General features: G+C 67.3%; 1 protein-coding gene across 8 annotated transcripts in view; it reads left to right on the top strand.

Moving 5' to 3' along the window:
- The window catches only part of DLGAP2 (DLG associated protein 2), a 148764-nt gene that overhangs the window by 68180 nt on the left and 55335 nt on the right, over nucleotides 1-25249 (top strand). For 6 of the 8 annotated variants that reach the window (XM_084878336.1, XM_084878333.1, XM_084878337.1 and 3 more), the window contains one exon: nucleotides 9907-9939. The exons of the other annotated variants lie outside the window; for them this stretch is intronic. In XM_084878336.1, coding sequence (XP_084734462.1) covers nucleotides 9907-9939 — 33 coding nt within the window. The remainder of the gene's footprint in view (nucleotides 1-9906; nucleotides 9940-25249) is intronic. 8 annotated transcript variants of the gene reach the window in all.

Raw genomic sequence — 25249 nt, 5'->3', positions numbered from 1 at the left:
CCTGGACCCTGGGCTCCGCCCACACGGACAGCTCAAGGTCATTCACCGTTCTGTTCAGGTCTTTCAAATCCCTACAGTCAGTCCCTGACCCCTCTGTCCGACGTGCCTCTGTTTGTTTAGTTTTTGCTTAGAGACCTGGTCGATTTTCTTTCTGCATTTCGAGGTAACAGAGCGACACGCACACGTGGCTGCGTCTGGCTTCCTGGAAACTTGCCCTTTTATTGCCATGAAGCACTCTGTCGCTCCCAGTGATTTGACATCCGTGCTCTCTGGCCTGCGCGTCTGTCAGCTTCTCTGCGTGAACGGGAGCCGCGTGTCTCTCTCCGTCATCGACTCCCCAGCCTCCTCTGTGCTGGCGTGTGGGCTGCGCTCCGCACACACGTGGCTGCCCGTGTTCCGCCCCCGGCCGCCGTCCCCGTGGGCCATGGGGCGGGTCCCCAGGCGCCTCCTGTGCAGCAGCTACTCAATATTTAGCCTCTCCTCCTCTCCTGCCTTCTGCTGCACTAACCACGGCTTGTTTTATTGATCCATCTGCTGCTCCGAGCCTCTCTCACACGGATCTCTGTCTCCATTTCTGGGCATTCATCAGCGTGAATGAGGAGGCGTAAAATCATAGCCCAGATAGTACAGCATCGTAAGGGTCATGGAGAGGGAAAGCAAATTCCTTTTCCGGTGGTCTGAACAAATGCATGTTCCCACGGACGTTCATGAGCACTTTCCCTCTTTAACATATCCAAAATGTTTTTAAGACGATTCTTTGTTGTCGGAAGTATTCCGTATGTCCCCCTTCCGCCCCCATCATGAGTACCTTTCTCCTCCAGTCTCACTAGCATCCAATTACAGTTCATTTTTAATCCTTTCCAAGTCAAAAGGCCATGATTGTATCTCCCTTCCTCTCCCTCCTCCCTCCCTCCCTCTCTCCTTCCCTCCCTTCCTTCCCTGAATTTATGGGGTGATACTGGCTAACAAAACTGTACCCCTCGACAAAACATCGTCTGCACACTGCACCATGTGCCCGTGGCCCCAAGTAACGTCTTTCCTCCCCATATCCCCTCTCCCACCTCCCTCCACCCCACTGCACCTTTTTTTTTTTTTTAAACGTAACGTCATTTAAAAGATATGTTTCTATTGATATCAGAGAGAGGAAGGGAGAGGGATAGAGAGATAGGAACATCAACGAGGAGAGAGAGAACCATCCATCGGCTGCCTCTTGCACACCCCCCACAGGCCAGAACCCAGGCCTGTGCCCTGACCGGGAATGGAACCCTGACCTCCTGGTTCGTAGGCTGGTGCTCAGCCCCTGGGCCACGCCGGGCGGGCTCTGTCTGGTTTTAATTTGCCGTTCTCTCTTTCCTAGAGGGGCTCACAGCGTGCTCAGATAGTTCCTGGCTGTTCATGGTTCTCTCATCAATCACATCTGCAGACGCTTACCTGCTTTGCTGAGGGAGTGTTAGCGGTTGTCTTACCGCTCCCTGAGAATTCTGTGTATACTGTCCGCGCCGCCATCTTTGTTATTTTGTGAAATCTGCTTCCCGGTGGACTTGGGCCTTCTCATTATGCGAATGCTATTTTTAACGTCTGTGCGAGGTGCTGGCTCCCACCTCCTCCCGGGCATCCCATCCCCGGCTGTGCAGGGGGGTGGGGGTGGGGGCGGGGGCGAGAGGGCAGCGGGCGGCGTGGCCGCCCTCCGAGGCCCCCAGCCCCTCAGGAGACCCAGGGGCACCTCGGTGCTGGCTGTCCGAGATGCGTGGCGGCAATTCCCGTGTCCGTCCCACAAATACCGCCAAACCCCGGGCGGATGGAGGAGAGGGCGGCGTTTCACAGAAGCAATGCACCCCGCGCCCCGCCAGGGGGCCTGCAGCCTGCAGAGGTCCCCGGACAGATGCTGACCAGACGTCCCGCTTTTGGCGGGACAGTCCCGATGTTTAACATTTGTCCAGCATCCCAAGGGGTTTTTTTAAAAAAAGTCCCGATTTTATTCTTTCCAAAAACCGGGACTGTTTTTAAAACGCCACGGGATGTGGGACAAATTGTTAAAAATCAGGACTGTCCGGCCAAAAGCAGGACATATGGTCAAAGGAGTTTCTGTTCAGTATCCTCGGCGTGAGACGCCGCATGGTGGTTACTGCCGCTGTGTTCACACGGGGCCTCCGTGGTGGGTCCTGAGCACCGGGGTGCCCTCTGCGCGTCCCCGGCAGGGGCGGGGGCAGCGGGCACAACCCCGTTGGGTGCAGGTGTGAGAGAGAGGACGCCGGACACGCGTCCCCCGGTGCCCTGGCTGTTTATGGGCAAATAAAGCCGCGTCCCTTCCGCTCGGCTGACAGCTGTGTTTACGGCCCTGGGACGGGACTGGCGCTGGCTTTATGGCCGGAGCAGAGCGTGCCACCAGGAACTCGGGGTGTATTCAGGCTCATCACTCCCCATTGCTCCGTGACCCTGCCCAGCCAGCGGGCCCTCCCCCGCAGGTCCCTGGGTCTGCCCTCCCCTGGAGTCTCCTGCCCCAGAGCCGTGGCCGTGGCTCAGCCTCGGATGCAGCCTCCGGCGGGAGGAGGATGGAGCTTCCTTGTGCTGCGCCCGCAGGGAGGGGGGGGTGGGGCAGGACCGAGGCTGCAGTTCACACCGTGACCCCGACTCCTGTGACCCGCTCCAGCTCACTTCCTGTGGGGGCGGTGCTGGGATAGCAGGTGGAGGGGCGGGTGTTTTACCAACAGCAGCAGGTGCCAATGTAAATGCCAGCGAGAATAAAGTAAGGGGCCTGGCCGGTTCGGTGTCTGCCCTTGGACCGACGAGTCCTGGGTTCGATCCCGGTCAAGGGCACAAACCAGGGATGCAGGCTCGATCCCCCGTAGGAGGAGTGCAGAAGGAGCTGATCCATGATTCTCTGTCATCATGGTTGTTTCTAACTCTCTCCCTCTTCCTTCCTCTCTGAAATCCCTAATAGTAATAAAATATATATATATATATGTGGAAGGCATCTGTATTGGAAAGTAAGAGGCATTACTGTATCTGTTTTCAGACAATCTGAATTTGTCTCTCGAAATCCACTAAAAATTATTAGAAATAGTGCCTGAGTTCAGCAAGGTCACAGGTTATAAAATCAATATACAAAAATTAAGTGCATCTAACTACCCTTCCAGTGAACAATTCGAAAGTTTAAAAAAATAGCTGTGGCTGGCCTTGCTCAGTGGTTAGCGCATCAGCCTGTGCCCTGGAGGGTCATTGGTTTGAGTCCCGGTCAAGGGGATGTGCCTGGGTTGCAGGTTTGATCCCCGCCCCCAGTGAGGGGTGTGTGAGAGGCAACCAGTTCATTTGTCTCTCACATGGATGTTTCTCTCTCCCTCTTCCCCCTCCCTCTCTCTCTAAGTATCAATGGGGAAATATATCCTCAGGGAGTGACTAATCCTGTGTAATAAAAGGCTAGTATGCAAATGAACCGAACTGCAGAACGACCGGTCGCTATGAGCACACTGACCACCAGGGGCAGAGGCTCAATGCAGGAGCTGCCCCCTGGTGGTCAGTGTGCTCCCACGGGAGGAGAGCCGCTCAGCCAGAAGCCGGGCTCACGGCTGGCGAGCCAGAGGTGGTGGCGGGAGCCTCTCCCGCCGCCCCCGCAGCAGCGCTAAGGGTGTCCGACTGCCGGCTTAGGCCCGCTCCCCAAGGACATCTCCTGAGGGCTCACAGACTGCGAGAGGTGCAGGCCAGGCTGAGAGACACCCCCCACCCCGCCCAATGCACGAATTCCATGCACTGGGCCCCTCGTAATAATAATACAGGAATAAAGGAAACACAGAACTTCCATCGGAAAGCTGAAATATTGCTGAAGACCATCACATCAGTGGGACCACAGCCCCTGACCCTGGACCAGATCACAGGACGTCCTGTTGTTGAGGGCGACCCCACCCGGATCCCCAGGTCCGGGGAGTCCCCCAGCCCCGGCCAGGGCCCCAGCGGGCTTCGTTCTCAGAAGCTGACCTCCGGACCCCAGAATGCACGTGGGCATCCGAGGAGCGCCGGCAAACTCGTCTTGAAAAAAGAAGAATTTGCACAACTGCGTTTGGTTTCCCTTCAGAATGAGAGTGCGGCCTCGGCTTAAACTGGCGAACGGGTGTCCGGTGGGAAAGGGATCGGCCTGGTCTGGTGTAAGGTGTGGGGTGCTGGTCCTCAAACCGGGCGACTCGGTTTCCACGGCAGAGGCCCCGGGGCAGGCGGCTCGGACGGCTCCCGGTGCATGTGCATGCGTGTGCATACGTGTGCATACGTGTTTCAGGAGGGCAGAGCGCGTCCCGACAGCGCCCCACTTCACATATTTCCTGTGGGGAGAGGATCGCCGGGGGCTCTCGGGGGAAAGCCGGTGTGAAGGCTGGCTCCGATGACTGGCGTTCGCGGTAATTGGCGTAATGGGATTTAATTTGTTTGTAGATAAGCCTACCTAGAGGGACCATCCCAGACAGAAATCCCAGCTTACTGAACAACGAAAAATGAATGAGCGCAGCATCACTAATTAGCACGTCCGGTGTGTGGGCAGAGCGGCGCGAGGGCTGAGGGGCTGGTGCCGGTGGGGCGGGGGCGGGGGACTGTGCTGGGCTCCGGGCGTGGAGCGGATGGGGAGGGGATGGGGGAGGCGGTGGGGGAGGGGATGGGAGAGGGGATGGGGGAGGGGACGGGGGAGGTGACGGGGCAGGGGATGGGGGAGGGGACGGGGAGGCGATGGGGGAGGGGATGGGGCAGGGGATGGGGCAGGGGATGGGGCAGGGGATGGGGGAAGGGATGGGGCAGGTGATGGGGCAGGGGATGGGGGAGGGGATGGGGGAGGGGATGGGGGAGGGGATGGGGGAGGGGATGGGGGAAGGGATGGGGCAGGTGATGGGGCAGGTGATGGGGCAGGGGATGGGGAGGGGATGGGGCAGGGGATGGGGGAAGGGATGGGGCAGGTGATGGGGCAGGGGATGGGGGAGGGGATGGGGGAGGTGATGGGGCAGGGGATGGGGGAGGGGATGGGGCAGGGGATGGGGCAGGGGATGGGGGAGGGGACGGGGGAGGGGACGGGGCAGGGGATGGGGGAGGGGATGGGGCAGGGGATGGGGCAGGGGATGGGGGAGGGGATGGGGCAGGGGATGGGGGAGGGGATGGGGCAGGGGATGGGGCAGGGGATGGGGGAGGGGATGGGGCAGGGGACGGGGGAGGAGGGGTTTCGGGGACCCACAGTCACTCTGCCTGCTGGGACCTGGCGAGGACCCGGGGCCGGAGCGGCCAGTGAGGGAGGCCGGGGCCGCAGGGCGGTGGCCTGTCTGCCAGGAGGAACCTTGGTCACCGTGTGGTTTCCCCGAGTCTCCGTGAACGGAGAGTGACGCCGACGCCACCTGCTTCACGTGGAACGCTGCCTCTCTGGGCCGCCTCCGCCCTCTCTCCTCAGAGACTCAGCCTGCCTCCCGCTAGCCTGCCTCCCGCTCCTCCACGGCCCCGGCACTCCCCCCTCCCCCCGCACAGTCAGAGGCTGTGGCCCTGGTGCCCGCGGTTCCTGGTTAGCGGACGCCTCTCACTGGAGGGTGAGCCCCAGGAGGGAGCGGCCAGCAGGGAGGGAGGGAGGGAGGGAGGCAGAGAGGAGGCTAAGAGGGAGGGAAGGAAAGGAGGAAGAAGGAAGGAGAGGAGAGGAAAGGAAAGAAAAGGGGGAGATGAAGGAGAGGAGGGGGAAGGAGGGAGAAGAGGGGGGAGGAGAGAGAGGAGGGAGGGAGGGAGGAGGAAGAAGGAAGAAGGGAGGAAAGGGGGGAAGGAAGGAGAGGAAAAGAAGGAGGGAGAGGAGGAAGGAGGAGGGAAAAGGGGGAGAGGAAGGAAAGGAGGAGAAGGGAGAAGAGTGGGGAGGAGGAAATGGAGGGGGGAGAAGGGAGAGGACGGGGGAGGAGGGAGAAGAGAGGGGAGGAGGGAATGGAGGGGGGAGGAGGGAGAGGACGGGGGAGGAGGGAGAAGAGGGGGGAGGAGGGGGGAGGAGGGAATGGAGGGAGAAGGAAAGTCCTCCGGCTTCAGATGTCACCGCTTTCCCCTCTCCGGGAGCCGCTCCTGACGGCAGGCGGGTGGGGTGGGGTCCCTGCTCTTCACCCCCCTTTGCTCTCAGGTCTCGCTTGCCTGCAGGTTGGTCAGCCTGGGAGCAGTGGCCCCAGCGCCGGGCACGGGGCCTGCCACGTGGGTGGGGGGAGGCGGAGAGGGGGCGCTGTGGCCACCGTGTCAGCTGACTCCGGGGACGGGGAGGACTGGGGGGGGGGCGCTCCCTGAGGCCTCCTGCTCCTGGCTCTGCCCCCCGCCCCGCCCCACTCCATCCGGGTGCCGGGCTTCGCCTGCCGGGATGTCGGGACTTCCTGTAGCGTCTGGACCCCGCACCCTGGTTCCAGCACACGGCCGGGCGCCGGGCAGGGCCTCCGCCGCCGCATCCGTGATGCGCTTCAGACGGCCCTCCCTCCGGCTGTGGGCACTGAGCGGGTGCCCCGAAGGCGGGGCGGGGGATTGAGGTAGAGCCCCCGGGGGACACGGGCTGGCGGGGCAGGGAGGCCTGAGCTCCCTGCGGAGCTGGGCAGCAGAGGTCCCTGCGGGGCTGGTGCGGAATGAAGGGGAGCGGCTGGCGTGGCGGCGTGGCTGAGCGTGGACCCTGAACCGGGAGGTCACGGTCGGGTTTCTGTCCAGGGCACACGCCCAGCGGGTGGGCTCGACCCCCAGCAGGGGGCGTGCTGCTCAGTGACTCCTCGTTGATGGTTCCCTCCCTCTCGCCCTCCCTCTCGGGAGCCAACGACAATGTGTGATCAGAGTCCGCGGTGCCTGCGGCCGGCCGTGGCGGGGCCCGGCTGCTCTAACCGGGCGCAGCGAGTCACACGTCAGCACAGAAATAGCAGCTTCCCTCCGTCCGCCGGTGCTGGGAGCGGCCGCCCAGCCCGTGGCCCGGCGGCACAGGCCCGCACCCAGGCGCAGGGGGCTTAGGGTAAGGTGACCGGACAGCCTGCTTCTGGAGGGACAGTCCCCGAGGGGCCCCAGGGGAGCGCTCTGGGCTCTGCCTTCAGCTGTGCCCCAGCCCCCGGGGGTCCCGGACGCCCCTGGGCACCACCACACAGCCCCTCTCCCTCTCCAGCACACTCACACACACATACACATATGTGTATGTGTGTGTGAGTGTGCTGGAGAGGGAGAGGGGCTGTGTGTGTGTGCTTGTGAATGTGTGTGTAAGTGTGTGTCAGTATGAGTGTGTGTATGTGTGTGTGAGTGTGCTTGTGTGTGTGTCAGTATGAGTGTATGTGTATGTGTGTGTGAGTGTGCTGGAGAGGGAGAGGGGCTGTGTGTGTGTGCTTGTGAATGTGTGTGTAAGTGTGTGTCAGTATGAGTGTGTGAATGTGTGTGTGAGTGTGTGTGTGCGCTTGTGAATGTGTGTGTAAGTGTGTGTCAGTATGAGTGTGTGTATGTGTGTGTGAGTGTGCTTGTGTGTGTGTCAGTATGAGTGTATGTGTATGTGTGTGTGAGTGTGCGTGTGTATGTGTGTGTGAGTGTGCTTGTGTGTGTTTAAGTGTGTCAGTATGAGTGTATGTGTATGTGTGTGTGTGAGTGTGCGTGTGTGTGAGTGTGCGTGTGAATGTGTGTGTGTGTGAGTGAGTGTACGAGAGTGTGTGTGAGTGTGTGTGTGAGTATGCTTGTGAATGTGTGTGTGTGAGTGTGCTTGTGAATATGTGTGAATGTGTGTGTGTGTGCTTGTGAATATGTGTGAATGTGTGTGTGTGAGTGTGTGTGTGAGTGTGTATGTGAGTGTGTGTGAGTATGTGTGTGTGTATGTGTGTGTGAGAGTGCTTGTGAATGTGTGTGTGCTTGTGAATGTGTGTGAATATGTGTGTGTGAGTGTGAATGTGTGTGTGCTTGTGAATGTGTGTGCTTGTGAATGTGTGTGAATGTGTGTGTGTGTGTGCTTTGTGTGCTTGTGAATGTGCGTGAATGTGTGTGTGAGTGTGTGTGAGTGTGTGTGTGAGTGTGTGTGTGAGTGTGTGTGTAAATGTGTGTGTGTGAGTGAGTGTATGTGAGTGAGTTTGTGTGAGTGTGTGTGTGTGAGTGTGTGTGTGAGTGTGTGAGTGTATGTATGTGAGTTTGTGTGAGTGTGTGTGTGTGTGTGTGTGAGTGTGTGTGTGAGTGCCTGTGCTCACGTGCATGCATGCACCTATGTCCTGGGGTGAGAGCCACTCTAAACACACACGGCACGTTCAGTGGCTGGAGACGGGGAGTCACACGGAGGTGCAGGCCCCCCTTGGGGAGCCGGGTGGACCCCCCGGCCTCCTGGGCACAGGCGGGCCCTGGGGCTGCGGGGCAGGAATGGGTCACACGGGTGCAGGATGTGGCCGGTCTCTCTCCCCGGGGCCGTGCCGTCCACCCTCCCTCAGAGGAGGCTGTGGTCAGGCTGCTGCCTCCCCGGAGCGGTCCCCTCCCCGGAGGCTGGCTGTGGTGCCGCCTGGGAAGCGGGCTCCGGGCTCCGCCAGGCCTGCCTCGGGCGGCGGTGCCGGTGGGGAGCGGCTGCCCGGCCGGGCGGAGGCCGGAGCCGCTCCGACACCCAGCGAGGTGAGGGCGGCCCTGTCGGCCGAGCCGCAGACCCGGCGCCGCTGCCAGCACCCCGGGCACTCAGCCCGGAGCGAGCGCCTGGCGGAGGGGGCGAGCGGGACACGGTGGCCAGGGCAGCCCCCTGGAGCCCGCGGGACCGGTCTGACCAGTCCTCCCTCCTCGGGGAGCGGTCCGCCCCCTCTGCCCACCGGACGGTGAGAGCTCGGGCCTCGGGCTGCGTGGAGGAAGGCCGCCCGCCGGCTCCTGCGGGGCCGTCACACCCCATGGCCACGGGCCTGATGGCCTGTCCCTCGCAGAGCTGGGGTCGTCTGCCCAAACCTCCTCAGGAGGGCTGGAGGCTCTGCTGCCCGCCAGTCCCCGTTCCCTCCCGGAGGAGCGGGCGGCGGGAGCGGGCGGCACGGGGGTCTCTAACGTGTGTGTGTGTGTGTGTGTGTGTGTGTGTGTGTGTGTGACTCGCTGTGTGTGTGTTCCTGACCGGAGGGCAGTGCCGTGACCTGCGCGTCCAGGCTTTCCGCAGAGCCGGCCTGAGCCCCGCCGCCCCCGAGCCTCCAGGGGCCCCTGCGTGTCCCGGCGTTTGCTCCGAAATGTAACCTCCCCCTTGCCCGTGGTCGTGTGCCTGGAGAAGGCAGGAAGTGAGGTTCCCTGTTCCATTGAGTGACGCCCAGCTGGTGTGGCTCCGTGGGTAGAGCCGTGGCCTGCGACTGAAGGTCCCGGGTTCGATTCCGGTCAGGGCACAGGCCCAGGTTGTGGGCTGTGCAGGAGGCAGAAGGTCCATGATTCTCACCACTGATGTTTCTCTCTCTCTCTGTGAAATAGAAAAACATATTTTAAAAAAACTTTTTTGAGTGACAAAGACTTTTTATTGGTGATAAAATAAGTTTTTTTGGTGATAAAATTCGTGATCTGTGTCTGTCGTGTGTGCACTGCTTGCGACGGTGCGCTGGCTCAGAGGGTGAGGCATGGATAAGGTGACCAGATGTCCCGCTTTTGGCGGGACAGTCCCGAATTTTACCAACTTGTCCCGCGTCCCGAGGCGTTTTTAAAAAAGTCGGGATCTTTCAAGGAAGTCCGTGTCTTTAAAAAAAAACCTGGACTTTTTTAAATCACCTTGGGATGCGGGACAAATTGGTAAAAATCGGGACTGTCCCGCCAAATGTGGGACGTCTGGTCACTGCAGAAATGAAGCACCCGCTCGGGTGGGTGTGCGGTGCAGCCGCGGGGCCGGAGGGGCGCCCCGCGGGGGCTGTGCCTGGGCCGCGTCGGGAGGCTGGCGCCGCGGCTGTGCGTGCGGGGTGGCGGCCGCAGTAACGCCTCTCTCTCTCTCTCCCCCAGAGTCGCAGTGCACGCTGTGCGGGGAGCCGGAAGGTGAGTGTGCCGGCGTGGGGTGGGGGAGGGCCTGCGGCTGCGGGTGCGAGGGCCCCGCCCGGGGTGCGGACGCGCAGCGGTTCCCGACATCCTTTCTGTTTGCGGTTTGGAGTTGGTGGGTTTCTCAGGTCACGCGTGTCGGTGTGGGACGGAACGGCTTCGTGGCGGTAAACACATCTGCCTCCGGGACAGGCTCAGGCTGCTCCCGCCGCCCCTCCCCGTGCCCGCCGGCCTCACCCTCCCTGCCCGCCTGCCCACAGGCGACCGGCCCGAGAGGGAGGGAGGCGCGTCCGTGTGTCCTGGGCGGGTGCACTGGCAGGTCCCGGTGAACACGGAGAACCAGGCCCGCCGCCCCCCAGGCCCGGCCCTCGCTGGCCAGCGTGGCCAGAGGGCCCTGGAGGCGGGTCTGGACGGACACACACACACACACACACACACACACCCGTCCCTGCTGCGGCTCTCCGGAGCCTTCGGGCTCAGACACGCAGGTGGCCGGCCCCACGTCGGAGGGAGGAGGCGGGGGGAGGGGGAGCAGGGTCTCACACACACACACACACACCCGTCCCTGCTGCGGCTCTCCGGAGCCTTTGGGCTCAGACACGCAGGTGGCCGGCCCCACGTCGGAGGGAGGAGGCGGGGGGAGGGGGAGCAGGGGGAGAGCGGGGTGGCCCGGTCTCAGCTGTGCCTCAGTGTTTGAACAGCGCGAGGCATGAATATTCATGCAGCTCTCAATCACTTAAGCAATTAGCCTAAGTGAGAGCCGGCTGGGCGCAGCGAGTGGAATCGGAAATCAGCCGCTTTGTTCGGTTTGCTCAGCAGCTTCTCTCCGTTAACGCGTGGCAGGTTGGGGCGGGCAGGGGAGGGGGAGCTCAGAGCCAGGGGGCGGGCGGGGGGAGAGGGAGGGGTGTGTGTCTCCAGCCGGCCTGGGCGAGGGCCTCCACCCCCAGGCCAGGGCGGCTCCCCAGCCTCTCCGTGGACCAGGGGACGGGGGACACGGACGTGCATTGAGGGTCAGTTCTGGGGGGGGCGGTGCCGTGGCTGGGGCAGATGGGTAATCAGCGCCTTCAGGGACGACCCTCTGTCAGGCGGGGAGGCGTAGGGGGTGCTGGCCGCCCGGAGCCGCCGTCGTGAGTCCCGGTAACGTGCGGCCTGCGCGGCCGTGGACTCCGGTCTCAGCTGTGTGTGAAGCGTGGATCACACTGTCCGTGCTCGGCCCCTGCCCCGTCCAGGCGAGGCTCCTGCCAGTCGGACGCTGTGGGCGGCCTCGTGTCAGGGCCGTGGTCGGCAAACTCATCAGCCCACAGAGCCAAGCGTCAGCAGGACAACGATTGACATTTCTCTGGAGAGCCACATTTTTTGAACTTTAACTCCTTCTAACACCACTTCTTCAACATAGACTCACCCAGGCCGTGGTCCTTTGTGGAAGAGCCACACTCAAGGGGCCAAAGAGCCGCATGTGGCCCGAGCACCACGGGTTGCCGACCGTGGGGCTGCAGCAAGGCGGGTGCGGCTCTGAAATCAGCCTCTGAAGACCAGTCATGGCCGTGGGGACCGGACACCAGCTGATCTGTGCCGTGGGGGTGTGGGGGCTGGGATGTCTGCTCCGTGGTGTGAGTGACAGGACAACGTGGACTCTCTGTGGTGTGAGTGACGTGTGACGTGGACTCCCCGTGGTGTGAGTGACAGTGACATGGACTCCCCGTGGTGTGAGTGACGTGTGATGTGGGCTCCCCGTGGTGTGAGTGACGTGTGACGTGGGCTCCCCGTGGTGTGAGTGACGTGTGATGTGGGCTCCCCGTGGTGTGAGTGACGTGTGACGTGGACTCCCCGTGGTGTGAGTGTGTGACGTGGGCTCCCCGTGGTGTGAGTGACGTGTGATGTGGGCTCCCCGTGGTGTGAGTGACGTGTGACGTGGACTCCCCGTGGTGTGAGTGACGGAGTGACGTGGACTCCCGTGGTGTGAGTGACAGTGACGTGGACTCCCCGTGGTGTGAGTGACGTGTGACGTGGACTCCCTGTGGTGTGAGTGACAGGACAACGTGGACTCCCCGTGGACTCTCCGTGGTGTGAGTGACGGAGTGACGTGGACTCTCCGTGGTGTGAGTGACGTGTGACGTGGACTCTCCGTGGTGTGAGTGACGTGTGACGTGGACTTTCTGTGGTGTGAGTGTGTGACGTGGACTCCCCGTGGTGTGAGTGACCTGTGACGTGGACTCCCCGTGGTGTGAGTGACGTGGACTCCCCGTGGTGTGAGTGACAGGACAACGTGGACTCCCCGTGGTGTGAGTGACGTGTGACGTGGACTCCCCGTGGTGTGAGTGACAGGACAACGTGGACTCTCCATGGTGTGAGTGACGTGTGACGTGGACTCCCCGTGGTGTGAGTGACGTGTGACGTGGACTCCCCGTGGTGTGAGTGACGTGGACTCTCCATGGTGTGAGTGACGTGTGACGTGGACTCCCCGTGGTGTGAGTGACGTGTGACGTGGACTCCCCGTGGTGTGAGTGACGTGTGACGTGGACTCCCCGTGGTGTGAGTGACGTGTGATGTGGACTCCCCGTGGTGTGAGTGACGTGTACTCCCCGTGGTGTGAGTGACAGGACAACGTGGACTCTCCGTGGTGTGAGTGACGTGTGACGTGGACTCTCCGTGGTGTGAGTGACGTGTGACGTGGACTCTCCGTGGTGTGAGTGACGTGTGACATGGACTCCCCGTGGTGTGAGTGACGGAGTGACGTGGAGTCTCCGTGGTGTGAGTGACGTGTGACGTGGACTCTCCGTGGTGTGAGTGCCGTGTGACGTGGGCTCCCCGTGGTGTGAGTGACCGAGTGACATGGACTCCCCGTGGTGTGAATGACGTGTGACGTGGACTCTCCGTGGTGCGAGTGACATGTGACGTGGACTTTCTGTGGTGTGAGTGTGTGACGTGGACTCCCCGTGGTGTGAGTGACGTGTGACGTGGACTCCCCGTGGTGTGAGTGACGTGGACTCCCCGTGGTGTGAGTGACAGGACAACGTGGACTCCCCGTGGTGTGAGTGACGTGTGACGTGGACTCCCCGTGGTGTGAGTGACGTGTGACATGGACTCCCCGTGGTGTGAGTGACGTGTGACGTGGACTCCCCGTGGTGTGAGTGACGTGTGACGTGGACTCCCCGTGGTGTGAGTGATGTGTGATGTGGACTCCCCGTGGTGTGAGTGACAGGACAACGTGGACTCTCCGTGGTGTGAGTGACGTGGACTCTCCGTGGTGTGAGTGACGTGTGACGTGGGCTCCCCGTGGTGTGGGATTCTGAGATGACTGCCGGGTTTGTGAAGCACAAGGCCATGAGCACCCGGTGAGGGAGGAGCACGCGAGGCCCTAACCTGAGGCGGACACGGGCTGTGGGACGGGAGGGCGGGCTCAGGCTGGGCGCCCGGCTTAGGTTTGGAACGGCTGTGAGCGGGGCTGGGACCTGCTGACCCTCCCCTTCCCGCCTGGAGCGACCCGGGCACACCCACGGGGCAGTGAGACCCGCCCTCTCCACTCACACTCCCTGACAGGGGATGGCCACCGCCTCCCGCATCCCCTGCTGCCGGGAGCGCTGGGCATCGGCAGGAACGAGACAACGCCGGGGGCAGGGTGTGCGGGGAGGGCACGGGGCAGGGAGGCGGTGGCCGTGGTGACAGGAGGTCACGGGGCAGGGAGGCGGTCACGTGGTGGGAGGAGGGCAGGGGGCAGGGAGGCGGTCACGTGGTGACAGGAGGGCACGGGGCAGGGAGGCGGTCACGTGGTGGGAGGAGGGCACGGGGCAGGGAGGCGGTCACGTGGTGGGAGGAGGGCAGGGGGCAGGGAGGCGGTGGCCGTGGTGGGAGGAGGGCAGGGGGCAGGGAGGCGGTCACGTGGTGGGAGGAGGGCAGGGGGCAGGGAGGCGGTCACGTGGTGACAGGAGGGCACGGGGCACGGCCCTGGTGGGGCTCCAGCGGGATGTGGGGCGCGTGGGGCCCGGGCCAGGGGCTCGGGCGGCGTTCCGGGCCACCTTGTGGGCAGACGGCCCTGCCTACAGAGACCGTACAGGGTCTCCCGAAGGCACCCCCAGGGCGGAGCGTGTTCGAGTCTTCCCCAAACGGCACTCAGAACCGTGTGCTTTCCTGGCGGCCGCTGCCGGGGACCTGGTCTGGCTTCGGCAGGACGCGGTGGCTCTCGGGAGCGGCTGTGCCCTGGGTGGAATGGGGATGGGGTGGGGGTGAGGACACGGTGCCGGCGGAGGGCGCCGTCAGCCCGAAGGCGGCCCCGCGTGGAACCTCCTTACCGCGGGTCTGGCACGTGGCACCGCTCGCCTAAAATACACGGCCTCGTGGGCTCTGAACCGGTCCGCGTCCCACAAAGCGGCGTGCTGACTCGGCGCCGGGGCCTCTGCCAAGTGCTCGGCCTGCGCCTGAGCCGAGGGCCGGGCCGTCCCCGTGAGCGCCTGCCGCCGGCCCCCTGCGCCGTGACCTTGGCCGGCTCCGTCCTTCGGCCGCGCACCGCTGGGCTCAGTGCGTGTCCCGGGGCCGCCGAGCCCTGCGCCTGGCGCCCCCTGCAGCCGCGGCTGCTGAGCGGCCCGAGCAGCCGGGGGAGGCGGCGTCCGGCGGCTCCCGCTTCCTCCGGGGCCGTGGCCGGCAGCCGCACCGCCCTCAGCCCGGACAGGGGGCGCCACGGCGGGTCACGGGGGCTGCGTGTCGGCTACGGTTCCTGTGATTCTCGGGAGAAGCGGTGCCTGGAGCCCATGGTGCGGGCGGGGCCTCGGGGGTCAGCCGGCCACCGGCTGTCTCCATCCGTTCCCTCCGTGTATCAGGGAAAAGCCTGATGCTGGGGGTGACGTGCTGAGTGCGAGGTGTTCAAGACAAAATGAAGTAAAGTAAAATAAGTAAAGAAAAAAAATAATAAAATAAATAAAAGTAAAATAAAATAAATAAAATAAAATGATAAATTAAAATAAGATTAATAAAACAAAATAATAAAATAAAATAAATAAAATAAAATGAAATAATAAATTAAATAAAATTGATAAGATAAAGTAAAATAAAATACATGAAATAAAATGATAAATTAAATAAAACAATAAAACAAAATAATAAATTAAAATAAGATTAATAAAATAAAATGAAATAAAACCGTGACTTCCTGCGGTACAAAGCTGCCTGACCTCCGCGGCTGTGCGGGCGGTCTGTCAGCCGGCGGTCGGTCGCCGTTCCCGGTCTCCGCCGGGCATTTAACTCGGACGGGGACGGGGACGGGGACGGGGACGGGGACGGGGACCGGGACGGGCAGGTCCGTTCAGTGAGAATCCCCTGTGCGGCCGGCGAGCACCTTCCGAGCGCCCGTGCGTGGCCTCGTGGCTGGTCCTGGGCGTCTGCCCGGGCGGGATGAGCAGGCGCCAGGAGACCGGCCCCCGTGAGTGCGCGATGGCGTCTGCAACAGCCGGTGACTGGCCCCCTCCCGGGCACGGGCTGCGCTGAGCGTCTCGGCGGCGAGGGCGGGGCCGGGGGGCGAGGGCGGGGCCGGGGGGCGAGGGCGGGGGCCGGGGGGCGAGGGCGGGGGCCGGCGGCGAGGGCGGGGGCCGGCGGCGAGGGCGGGGCCGGCGGCGAGGGCGGGGGCGTGTCCTGCTCGCCCCCCCGCCCCGCGGGGCTCCGGGCGATGCCGTGGGAAGTGATGGTCCCCAAACAGACTCTGCCTTCTCGTGTTTCCTCCCTGCGTCCTCAGACGCTCTTTGTTCTCCACAGCATTGGACTGTTGGGTCTCGGGAAGACGTGTTTGAAAACCACTGCTGCCGAAACCGGTGTGGCTCAGTGCATAGAGCGTCGGCCTGCGGACTGAAGGGTCTCAGGTTCGATTCCGGTCAAGGGCGTGGGCCTTGGTTGCAGGCACGTCCCCAGTGGGGGGTGTGCAGGAGGCAGCTGATTGATGATTCTCTCGCACTGATGTTTCTAACTATCCATCCCTCCCCCTTCCTCTTGGTAAAAAGTCAATAAAATAAAATAAAATAAAATAAAATAAAATAAAATAAAATAAAATAAAATAAAATAAACAAAAACCACTGCTGTCAGTCCTCGCAGCAGCAGGAAGGCGCCAGGCCCCCCCTCCTCCCCTCCTCCCCCCGTGTGTCCCCCTCCTCCCCTCCTCCCCCCCTGTGTCCCCCTCCTCCCCTCCTCCCCCGTGTGTCCCCCTCCTCCCCTCCTCCCCCTGTGTCCCCCTCCTCCCCTCCTCCCCGTGTGTCCCCCTCCTCCCCTCCTCCCCCCGTGTGTCCCCCCTCCTCCCCTCCTCCCCGTGTGTCCCCCTCCTCCCCTCCTCCCCCGTGTGTCCCCCTCCTCCCCTCCTCCCCCCGTGTGTCCCCCTCCTCCCCTCCTCCCCCCGTGTGTCCCCCCTCCTCCCCTCCTCCCCCTGTGTCCCCCCTCCTCCCCTCCTCCCCCGTGTGTCCCCCCTCCTCCCCTCCTCCCCCGTGTGTCCCCCTCCTCCCCTCCTCCCCCCGTGTCCCCCTCCTCCCCTCCTCCCCCCGTGTGTCCCCCCTCCCCCCCTCCTCCCCCGTGTGTCCCCCCTCCTCCCCTCCTCCCCCTGTGTCCCCCTCCTCCCCTCCTCCCCGTGTCCCCCCTCCTCCCCTCCTCCCCCCCCGTGTGTCCCCCTCCTCCCCTCCTCCCCCGTGTGTCCCCCCCCTCCCCTCCTCCCCCCGTGTCCCCCCTCCCCTCCTCCCCCCGTGTGTCCCCCTCCTCCCCTCCTCCCCCCGTGTGTCCCCCTCCTCCCCTCCTCCCCCGTGTGTCCCCTCCTCCCCTCCTCCCCCCGTGTGTCCCCCTCCTCCCCTCCTCCCCCCGTGTGTCCCCCTCCTCCCCTCCTCCCCCGTGTGTCCCCCTCCTCCCCTCCTCCCCCCGTGTGTCCCCCTCCTCCCCTCCTCCCCCGTGTGTCCCCCCTCCCCTCCTCCCCCCGTGTGTCCCCCCTCCTCCCCTCCTCCCCCCGTGTGTCCCCCCTCCCCTCCTCCCCCCGTGTGTCCCCCCTCCTCCCCTCCTCCCCCCGTGTCCCCCCTCCTCCCCTCCTCCCCCCGTGTGTCCCCCTCCTCCCCTCCTCCCCCCGTGTGTCCCCCCTCCTCCCCTCCTCCCCCCGTGTGTCCCCCCTCCTCCCCTCCTCCCCGTGTGTCCCCCCTCCTCCTCCCCTCCCCCCGTGTGTCCCCCTCCTCCCCTCCTCCCCCCGTGTGTCCCCCCTCCTCCCCTCCTCCCCCCGTGTGTCCCCCTCCTCCCCTCCTCCCCCCGTGTGTCCCCCTCCTCCCCTCCTCCCCCCGTGTGTCCCCCCTCCTCCCCTCCTCCCCGTGTGTCCCCCCTCCTCCTCCCCTCCCCCCGTGTGTCCCCCTCCTCCCCTCCTCCCCCGTGTGTCCCCCCTCCCCTCCTCCCCCCGTGTGTCCCCCTCCTCCCCTCCTCCCCCCGTGTGTCCCCCCTCCTCCCCTCCTCCCCCCGTGTGTCCCCCTCCTCCCCTCCTCCCCCGTGTGTCCCCCCTCCTCCCCTCCTCCCCGTGTGTCCCCCCTCCTCCTCCCCTCCCCCCGTGTGTCCCCCTCCTCCCCTCCTCCCCCGTGTGTCCCCCCTCCCCTCCTCCCCCGTGTGTCCCCCCTCCTCCCCTCCTCCCCGTGTGTCCCCCTCCTCCCCTCCTCCCCCGTGTGTCCCCCCTCCTCCCCTCCTCCCCCGTGTGTCCCCCTCCTCCCCTCCTCCCCGTGTGTCCCCCCTCCTCCCCTCCTCCCCCGTGTGTCCCCCTCCTCCCCTCCTCCCCCGTGTGTCCCCCTCCTCCTCTCCTCCCCCCGTGTGTCCCCCCTCCTCCCCTCCTCCCCGTGTGTCCCCCCTCCTCCTCCCCTCCCCCCGTGTGTCCCCCTCCTCCTCTCCTCCCCCCGTGTGTCCCCCCTCCTCCCCTCCTCCCCCGTGTGTCCCCCCTCCTCCCCTCCTCCCCGTGTGTCCCCCCTCCTCCCCTCCTCCCCCCGTGTGTCCCCCCTCCTCCCCTCCTCCCCCCGTGTGTCCCCCTCCTCCCCTCCTCCCCCCGTGTGTCCCCCTCCTCCCCTCCTCCCCCCGTGTGTCCCCCCTCCTCCCCTCCTCCCCCCGTGTGTCCCCCTCCTCCCCTCCTCCCCGTGTGTCCCCCTCCTCCCCTCCTCCCCCCGTGTGTCCCCCTCCTCCCCTCCTCCCCGTGTGTCCCCCTCCTCCCCTCCTCCCCGTGTGTCCCCCCTCCTCCCCTTCTCCCCCGTGTCCCCCCTCCTCCCCTCCTCCCCCGTGTGTCCCCCTCCTCCCCTCCTCCCCCGTGTGTCCCCCTCCTCCCCTCCTCCCCCGTGTGTCCCCCCTCCTCCCCTCCCCCCCGTGTGTCCCCCCTCCTCCCCTCCTCCCCGTGTGTCCCCCTCCTCCCCTCCTCCCCCGTGTGTCCCCCCTCCTCCCCTCCTCCCCGTGTGTCCCCCCTCCTCCTCCCCTCCCCCCGTGTGTCCCCCTCCTCCTCTCCTCCCCCCGTGTGTCCCCACTCCTCCCCTCCTCCCCCCGTGTGTCCCCCTCCTCCCCTCCTCCCCCCGTGTGTCCCCCTCCTCCCCTCCTCCCCCCGTGTGTCCCCCCTCCTCCCCTCCTCCCCCCCCGTGTGTCCCCCTCCTCCCCTCCTCCCCGTGTGTCCCCCCTCCTCCCCTCCTCCCCCCGTGTGTCCCCCCTCCTCCCCTCCTCCCCCCGTGTGTCCCCCCTCCTCCCCTCCTCCCCCCGTGTGTCCCCCTCCTCCCCTCCTCCCCCGTGTGTCCCCCCTCCTCCCCTCCTCCCCGTGTGTCCCCCCTCCTCCTCCCCTCCCCCCGTGTGTCCCCCTCCTCCTCTCCTCCCCCCGTGTGTCCCCCCTCCTCCCCTCCTCCCCCCGTGTGTCCCCCTCCTCCCCTCCTCCCCCCGTGTGTCCCCCTCCTCCCCTCCTCCCCCCGTGTGTCCCCCCTCCTCCCCTCCTCCCCGTGTGTCCCCCCTCCTCCCCTCCTCCCCGTGTGTCCCCCCTCCTCCCCTCCTCCCCCCGTGTGTCCCCCTCCTCCCCTCCTCCCCCCGTGTGTCCCCCCTCCTCCCCTCCTCCCCCCGTGTGTCCCCCTCCTCCCCTCCTCCCCCCGTGTGTCCCCCCTCCTCCCCTCCTCCCCCCGTGTGTCCCCCCTCCTCCCCTCCTCCCCCCGTGTGTCCCCCCTCCTCCCCTCCTCCCCCGTGTGTCCCCCTCCTCCCCTCCTCCCCCGTGTGTCCCCCCTCCTCCCCTCCTCCCCGTGTGTCCCCCCTCCTCCCCCTCCCCCCGTGTGTCCCCCTCCTCCCCTCCTCCCCGTGTGTCCCCCCTCCTCCCCTCCTCCCCGTGTGTCCCCCCTCCTCCCCTCCTCCCCCCGTGTGTCCCCCTCCTCCCCTCCTCCCCGTGTGTCCCCCCTCCTCCCCTCCTCCCCCCGTGTGTCCCCCTCCTCCCCTCCTCCCCGTGTGTCCCCCCTCCTCCCCTCCTCCCCCCGTGTGTCCCCCCTCCTCCCCTCCTCCCCCCGTGTGTCCCCCTCCTCCCCTCCTCCCCCCGTGTGTCCCCCTCCTCCCCTCCTCCCCCGTGTGTCCCCCCTCCTCCCCTCCTCCCCGTGTGTCCCCCCTCCTCCTCCCCTCCCCCCGTGTGTCCCCCCTCCTCCCCTCCTCCCCCCGTGTGTCCCCCTCCTCCCCTCCTCCCCGTGTGTCCCCCCTCCTCCCCTCCTCCCCCCGTGTGTCCCCCTCCTCCCCTCCTCCCCGTGTGTCCCCCCTCCTCCCCTCCTCCCCCCGTGTGTCCCCCCTCCTCCCCTCCTCCCCCCGTGTGTCCCCCTCCTCCCCTCCTCCCCCCCCGTGTGTCCCCCCTCCTCCCCTCCTCCCCCCGTGTGTCCCCCTCCTCCCCTCCTCCCCGTGTGTCCCCCCTCCTCCCCTCCTCCCCCGTGTGTCCCCCTCCTCCCCTCCTCCCCGTGTGTCCCCCCTCCTCCCCTCCTCCCCCCGTGTCCCCCCTTCCCTCCTCCCCCCGTGTGTCCCCCTCCTCCCCTCCTCCCCCGTGTGTCCCCCCTCCTCCCCTCCTCCCCCGTGTGTCCCCCTCCTCCCCTCCTCCCCCCGTGTGTCCCCCCTCCTCCCCTCCTCCCCCCGTGTGTCCCCCCTCCTCCCCTCCTCCCCCCGTGTGTCCCCCTCCTCCCCTCCTCCCCCGTGTGTCCCCCCTCCTCCCCTCCTCCCCCGTGTGTCCCCCCTCCTCCCCTCCTCCCCGTGTGTCCCCCCTCCTCCTCCCCTCCCCCCGTGTGTCCCCCTCCTCCCCTCCTCCCCCGTGTGTCCCCCCTCCTCCCCTCCTCCCCGTGTGTCCCCCCTCCTCCCCTCCTCCCCCCGTGTGTCCCCCCTCCTCCCCTCCTCCCCCGTGTGTCCCCCCCCTCCCCTCCTCCCCCCGTGTGTCCCCCTCCTCCCCTCCTCCCCCGTGTGTCCCCCTCCCCCCTCCTCCCCGTGTGTCCCCCTCCTCCCCTCCTCCCCCTGTGTCCCCCTCCTCCCCTCCTCCCCCGTGTGTCCCCCCTCCTCCCCTCCTCCCCCCGTGTGTCCCCCCTCCTCCCCTCCTCCCCCCGTGTGTCCCCCCTCCTCCCCTCCTCCCCCGTGTGTCCCCCCTCCTCCCCTCCTCCCCCCCCGTGTGTCCCCCCTCCTCCCCTCCTCCCCCCGTGTGTCCCCCTCCTCCCCTCCTCCCCCCCCGTGTGTCCCCCTCCTCCCCTCCTCCCCCCGTGTGTCCCCCTCCTCCCCTCCTCCCCCCCGTGTGTCCCCCCTCCTCCCCTCCTCCCCGTGTGTCCCCCCTCCCCCCCTCCTCCCCCCGTGTGTCCCCCCTCCTCCCCTCCTCCCCCGTGTCCCCCCTCCTCCCCTCCTCCCCCCGTGTGTCCCCCTCCTCCCCTCCTCCCCCGTGTCCCCCCTCCTCCCCTCCTCCCCCCGTGTGTCCCCCCTCCTCCCCTCCTCCCCCCGTGTGTCCCCCCTCCTCCCCTCCTCCCCCCGTGTGTCCCCCTCCTCCCCTCCTCCCCCCGTGTGTCCCCCTCCTCCCCTCCTCCCCCGTGTGTCCCCCTCCTCCCTTCCTCCCCCCGTGTGTCCCCCTCCTCCCCTCCTCCCCCCGTGTGTCCCCCCTCCTCCCCTCCTCCCCCCGTGTGTCCCCCCTCCTCCCCTCCTCCCCGTGTGTCCCCCCTCCTCCCTCCTCCCCCGTGTGTCCCCCCTCCTCCCCTCCTCCCCCCGTGTGTCCCCCTCCTCCCCTCCTCCCCGTGTGTCCCCCCTCCTCCCCTCCTCCCCCCGTGTGTCCCCCTCCTCCCCTCCTCCCCGTGTGTCCCCCCTCCTCCCCTCCTCCCCCCGTGTGTCCCCCCTCCTCCCCTCCTCCCCCCGTGTGTCCCCCTCCTCCCCTCCTCCCCCCGTGTGTCCCCCTCCTCCCCTCCTCCCCCGTGTGTCCCCCCTCCTCCCCTCCTCCCCGTGTGTCCCCCCTCCTCCTCCCCTCCCCCCGTGTGTCCCCCCTCCTCCCCTCCTCCCCCCGTGTGTCCCCCTCCTCCCCTCCTCCCCGTGTGTCCCCCCTCCTCCCTCCTCCCCCCGTGTGTCCCCCTCCTCCCCTCCTCCCCGTGTGTCCCCCTCCTCCCCTCCTCCCCCGTGTGTCCCCCCTCCTCCCCTCCTCCCCCCGTGTGTCCCCCTCCTCCCCTCCTCCCCCCCCGTGTGTCCCCCCTCCTCCCCTCCTCCCCCCGTGTGTCCCCCTCCTCCCCTCCTCCCCGTGTGTCCCCCCTCCTCCCCTCCTCCCCGTGTGTCCCCCTCCTCCCCTCCTCCCCGTGTGTCCCCCCTCCTCCCCTCCTCCCCCCGTGTCCCCCCTCCCCTCCTCCCCCCGTGTGTCCCCCTCCTCCCCTCCTCCCCCGTGTGTCCCCCCTCCTCCCCTCCTCCCCCGTGTGTCCCCCCTCCTCCCCTCCTCCCCCCGTGTGTCCCCCCTCCTCCCCTCCTCCCCCCGTGTGTCCCCCCTCCTCCCCTCCTCCCCCCGTGTGTCCCCCTCCTCCCCTCCTCCCCCGTGTGTCCCCCCTCCTCCCCTCCTCCCCCGTGTGTCCCCCTCCTCCCCTCCCCCCGTGTGTCCCCCTCCTCCCCTCCTCCCCCGTGTGTCCCCCCTCCTCCCCTCCTCCCCCCGTGTGTCCCCCTCCTCCCCTCCTCCCCCCGTGTGTCCCCCCTCCTCCCCTCCTCCCCCCGTGTGTCCCCCTCCTCCCCTCCTCCCCGTGTGTCCCCCCTCCTCCTCCCTCCCCCCGTGTGTCCCCCCTCCTCCCCTCCTCCCCCCGTGTGTCCCCCTCCTCCCCTCCTCCCCGTGTGTCCCCCCTCCTCCCCTCCTCCCCCCGTGTGTCCCCCTCCTCCCCTCCTCCCCGTGTGTCCCCCCTCCTCCCCTCCTCCCCCCGTGTGTCCCCCCTCCTCCCCTCCTCCCCCCGTGTGTCCCCCTCCTCCCCTCCTCCCCCCGTGTGTCCCCCTCCTCCCCTCCTCCCCGTGTGTCCCCCCTCCTCCCCTCCTCCCCCCGTGTGTCCCCCCTCCTCCCCTCCTCCCCCCGTGTGTCCCCCTCCTCCCCTCCTCCCCCCGTGTCCCCCCTCCTCCCCTCCTCCCCCGTGTGTCCCCCTCCTCCCCTCCTCCCCCGTGTGTCCCCCTCCTCCCCTCCCCCCGTGTGTCCCCCCTCCTCCTCCCCTCCCCCCGTGTGTCCCCCCTCCTCCCCTCCTCCCCCCGTGTGTCCCCCTCCTCCCCTCCTCCCCCGTGTGTCCCCCCTCCTCCCCTCCTCCCCCCGTGTGTCCCCCTCCTCCCCTCCTCCCCGTGTGTCCCCCCTCCTCCCCTCCTCCCCCCGTGTGTCCCCCTCCTCCCCTCCTCCCCCCGTGTGTCCCCCTCCTCCCCTCCTCCCCCCCGTGTGTCCCCCCTCCTCCCCCCTCCCCCCGTGTGTCCCCCTCCTCCCCTCCTCCCCCGTGTGTCCCCCCTCCTCCCCTCCTCCCCCCGTGTGTCCCCCTCCTCCCCTCCTCCCCCGTGTGTCCCCCCTCCTCCCCTCCTCCCCCGTGTGTCCCCCTCCTCCCCTCCTCCCCCGTGTGTCCCCCCTCCTCCCCTCCTCCCCCGTGTCCCCCCTCCTCCTCCTCCCCCCGTGTGTCCCCCTCCTCCCCTCCTCCCCCGTGTGTCCCCCTCCTCCCCTCCTCCCCCGTGTGTCCCCCTCCTCCCCTCCTCCCCCCGTGTGTCCCCCTCCTCCCCTCCTCCCCCCGTGTGTCCCCCCTCCTCCCCTCCTCCCCCCGTGTGTCCCCCTCCTCCCCTCCTCCCCCGTGTGTCCCCCCTCCTCCCCTCCTCCCCCCCGTGTGTCCCCCCTCCTCCCCTCCCCCCGTGTGTCCCCCTCCTCCCCTCCTCCCCCGTGTGTCCCCCTCCTCCCCTCCTCCCCCGTGTGTCCCCCTCCTCCCCTCCTCCCCCGTGTGTCCCCCCTCCTCCCCTCCTCCCCCCGTGTGTCCCCCTCCTCCCCTCCTCCCCCGTGTGTCCCCCCTCCTCCTCCCCTCCCCCCGTGTGTCCCCCTCCTCCCCTCCTCCCCCCGTGTGTCCCCCTCCTCCCCTCCTCCCCGTGTGTCCCCCCTCCTCCCCTCCTCCCCCCGTGTGTCCCCCCTCCTCCCCTCCTCCCCCGTGTGTCCCCCTCCTCCCCTCCTCCCCCCGTGTGTCCCCCCTCCTCCCCTCCTCCCCCCGTGTGTCCCCCTCCTCCCCTCCTCCCCCCGTGTGTCCCCCTCCTCCCCTCCTCCCCGTGTGTCCCCCCTCCTCCCCTCCTCCCCCGTGTGTCCCCCTCCTCCCCTCCCTCCCCCCGTGTGTCCCCCTCCTCCCCTCCTCCCCCCGTGTGTCCCCCCTCCTCCCCTCCTCCCCGTGTGTCCCCCCTCCTCCCCTCCTCCCCCCGTGTGTCCCCCTCCTCCCCTCCTCCCCCGTGTGTCCCCCCTCCTCCCCTCCTCCCCCCGTGTGTCCCCCTCCTCCCCTCCTCCCCCCGTGTGTCCCCCTCCTCCCCTCCTCCCCCCGTGTGTCCCCCCTCCTCCCCTCCTCCCCCGTGTGTCCCCCTCCTCCCCTCCTCCCCCGTGTGTCCCCCCTCCTCCCCTCCTCCCCCGTGTGTCCCCCTCCTCCCCTCCTCCCCCGTGTGTCCCCCCTCCTCCCCTCCTCCCCCCGTGTGGTCCCCCCCTCCTCCCCTCCTCCCCCCGTGTGTCCCCCCTCCTCCCCTCCTCCCCCCGTGTGTCCCCCTCCTCCCCTCCTCCCCCGTGTGTCCCCCCTCCTCCCCTCCTCCCCCCGTGTGTCCCCCCTCCTCCCCTCCTCCCCCCGTGTGTCCCCCTCCTCCCCTCCTCCCCCGTGTGTCCCCCCTCCTCCCCTCCTCCCCCGTGTGTCCCCCTCCTCCCCTCCTCCCCCGTGTGTCCCCCCTCCTCCCCTCCTCCCCCGTGTGTCCCCCCTCCTCCCCTCCTCCCCCCGTGTGTCCCCCCTCCTCCCCTCCTCCCCCGTGTGTCCCCCTCCTCCCCTCCTCCCCCGTGTGTCCCCCTCCTCCCCTCCTCCCCCGTGTGTCCCCCCTCCTCCCCTCCTCCCCCCGTGTGTCCCCCTCCTCCCCTCCTCCCCCGTGTGTCCCCCCTCCTCCCCTCCTCCCCCCGTGTGTCCCCCCTCCTCCCCTCCTCCCCCCGTGTGTCCCCCCTCCTCCCCTCCTCCCCCCGTGTGTCCCCCTCCTCCCCTCCTCCCCCCGTGTGTCCCCCTCCTCCCCTCCTCCCCCCGTGTGTCCCCCTCCTCCCCTCCTCCCCCCCGTGTGTCCCCCCTCCTCCCCTCCTCCCCCGTGTGTCCCCCTCCTCCCCTCCTCCCCCCGTGTGTCCCCCCTCCTCCCCTCCTCCCCCGTGTGTCCCCCTCCTCCCCTCCTCCCCCCGTGTGTCCCCCCTCCTCCCCTCCTCCCCCGTGTGTCCCCCCTCCTCCCCTCCTCCCCCCGTGTGTCCCCCCTCCTCCCCTCCTCCCCCCGTGTGTCCCCCTCCTCCCCTCCTCCCCCGTGTGTCCCCCCTCCTCCCCTCCTCCCCCCGTGTGTCCCCCTCCTCCCCTCCTCCCCCCGTGTGTCCCCCTCCTCCCCTCCTCCCCCCGTGTGTCCCCCTCCTCCCCTCCTCCCCCCGTGTGTCCCCCTCCTCCCCTCTCCCCCGTGTGTCCCCCTCCTCCCCTCCTCCCCCGTGTGTCCCCCTCCTCCCCTCCTCCCCCCGTGTCCCCCTCCTCCCCTCCTCCCCCGTGTGTCCCCCTCCTCCCCTCCCCCCCCCTCCTCCCCTCCTCCCCCGTGTGTCCCCCTCCTCCCCCTCCCCCCCCGGTGCGTGAGCGGGCGGTAGCTGCTGAGC

Source organism: Pipistrellus hanaki (assembly GCF_964339955.1).
Source record: "Pipistrellus hanaki genome assembly, chromosome: 3".
NCBI lineage: Eukaryota > Metazoa > Chordata > Mammalia > Chiroptera > Vespertilionidae > Pipistrellus > Pipistrellus hanaki.
The sequence above is the reverse complement of the archived record's forward strand: the minus strand, read 5'-3'. Positions and strand labels throughout refer to the sequence as shown.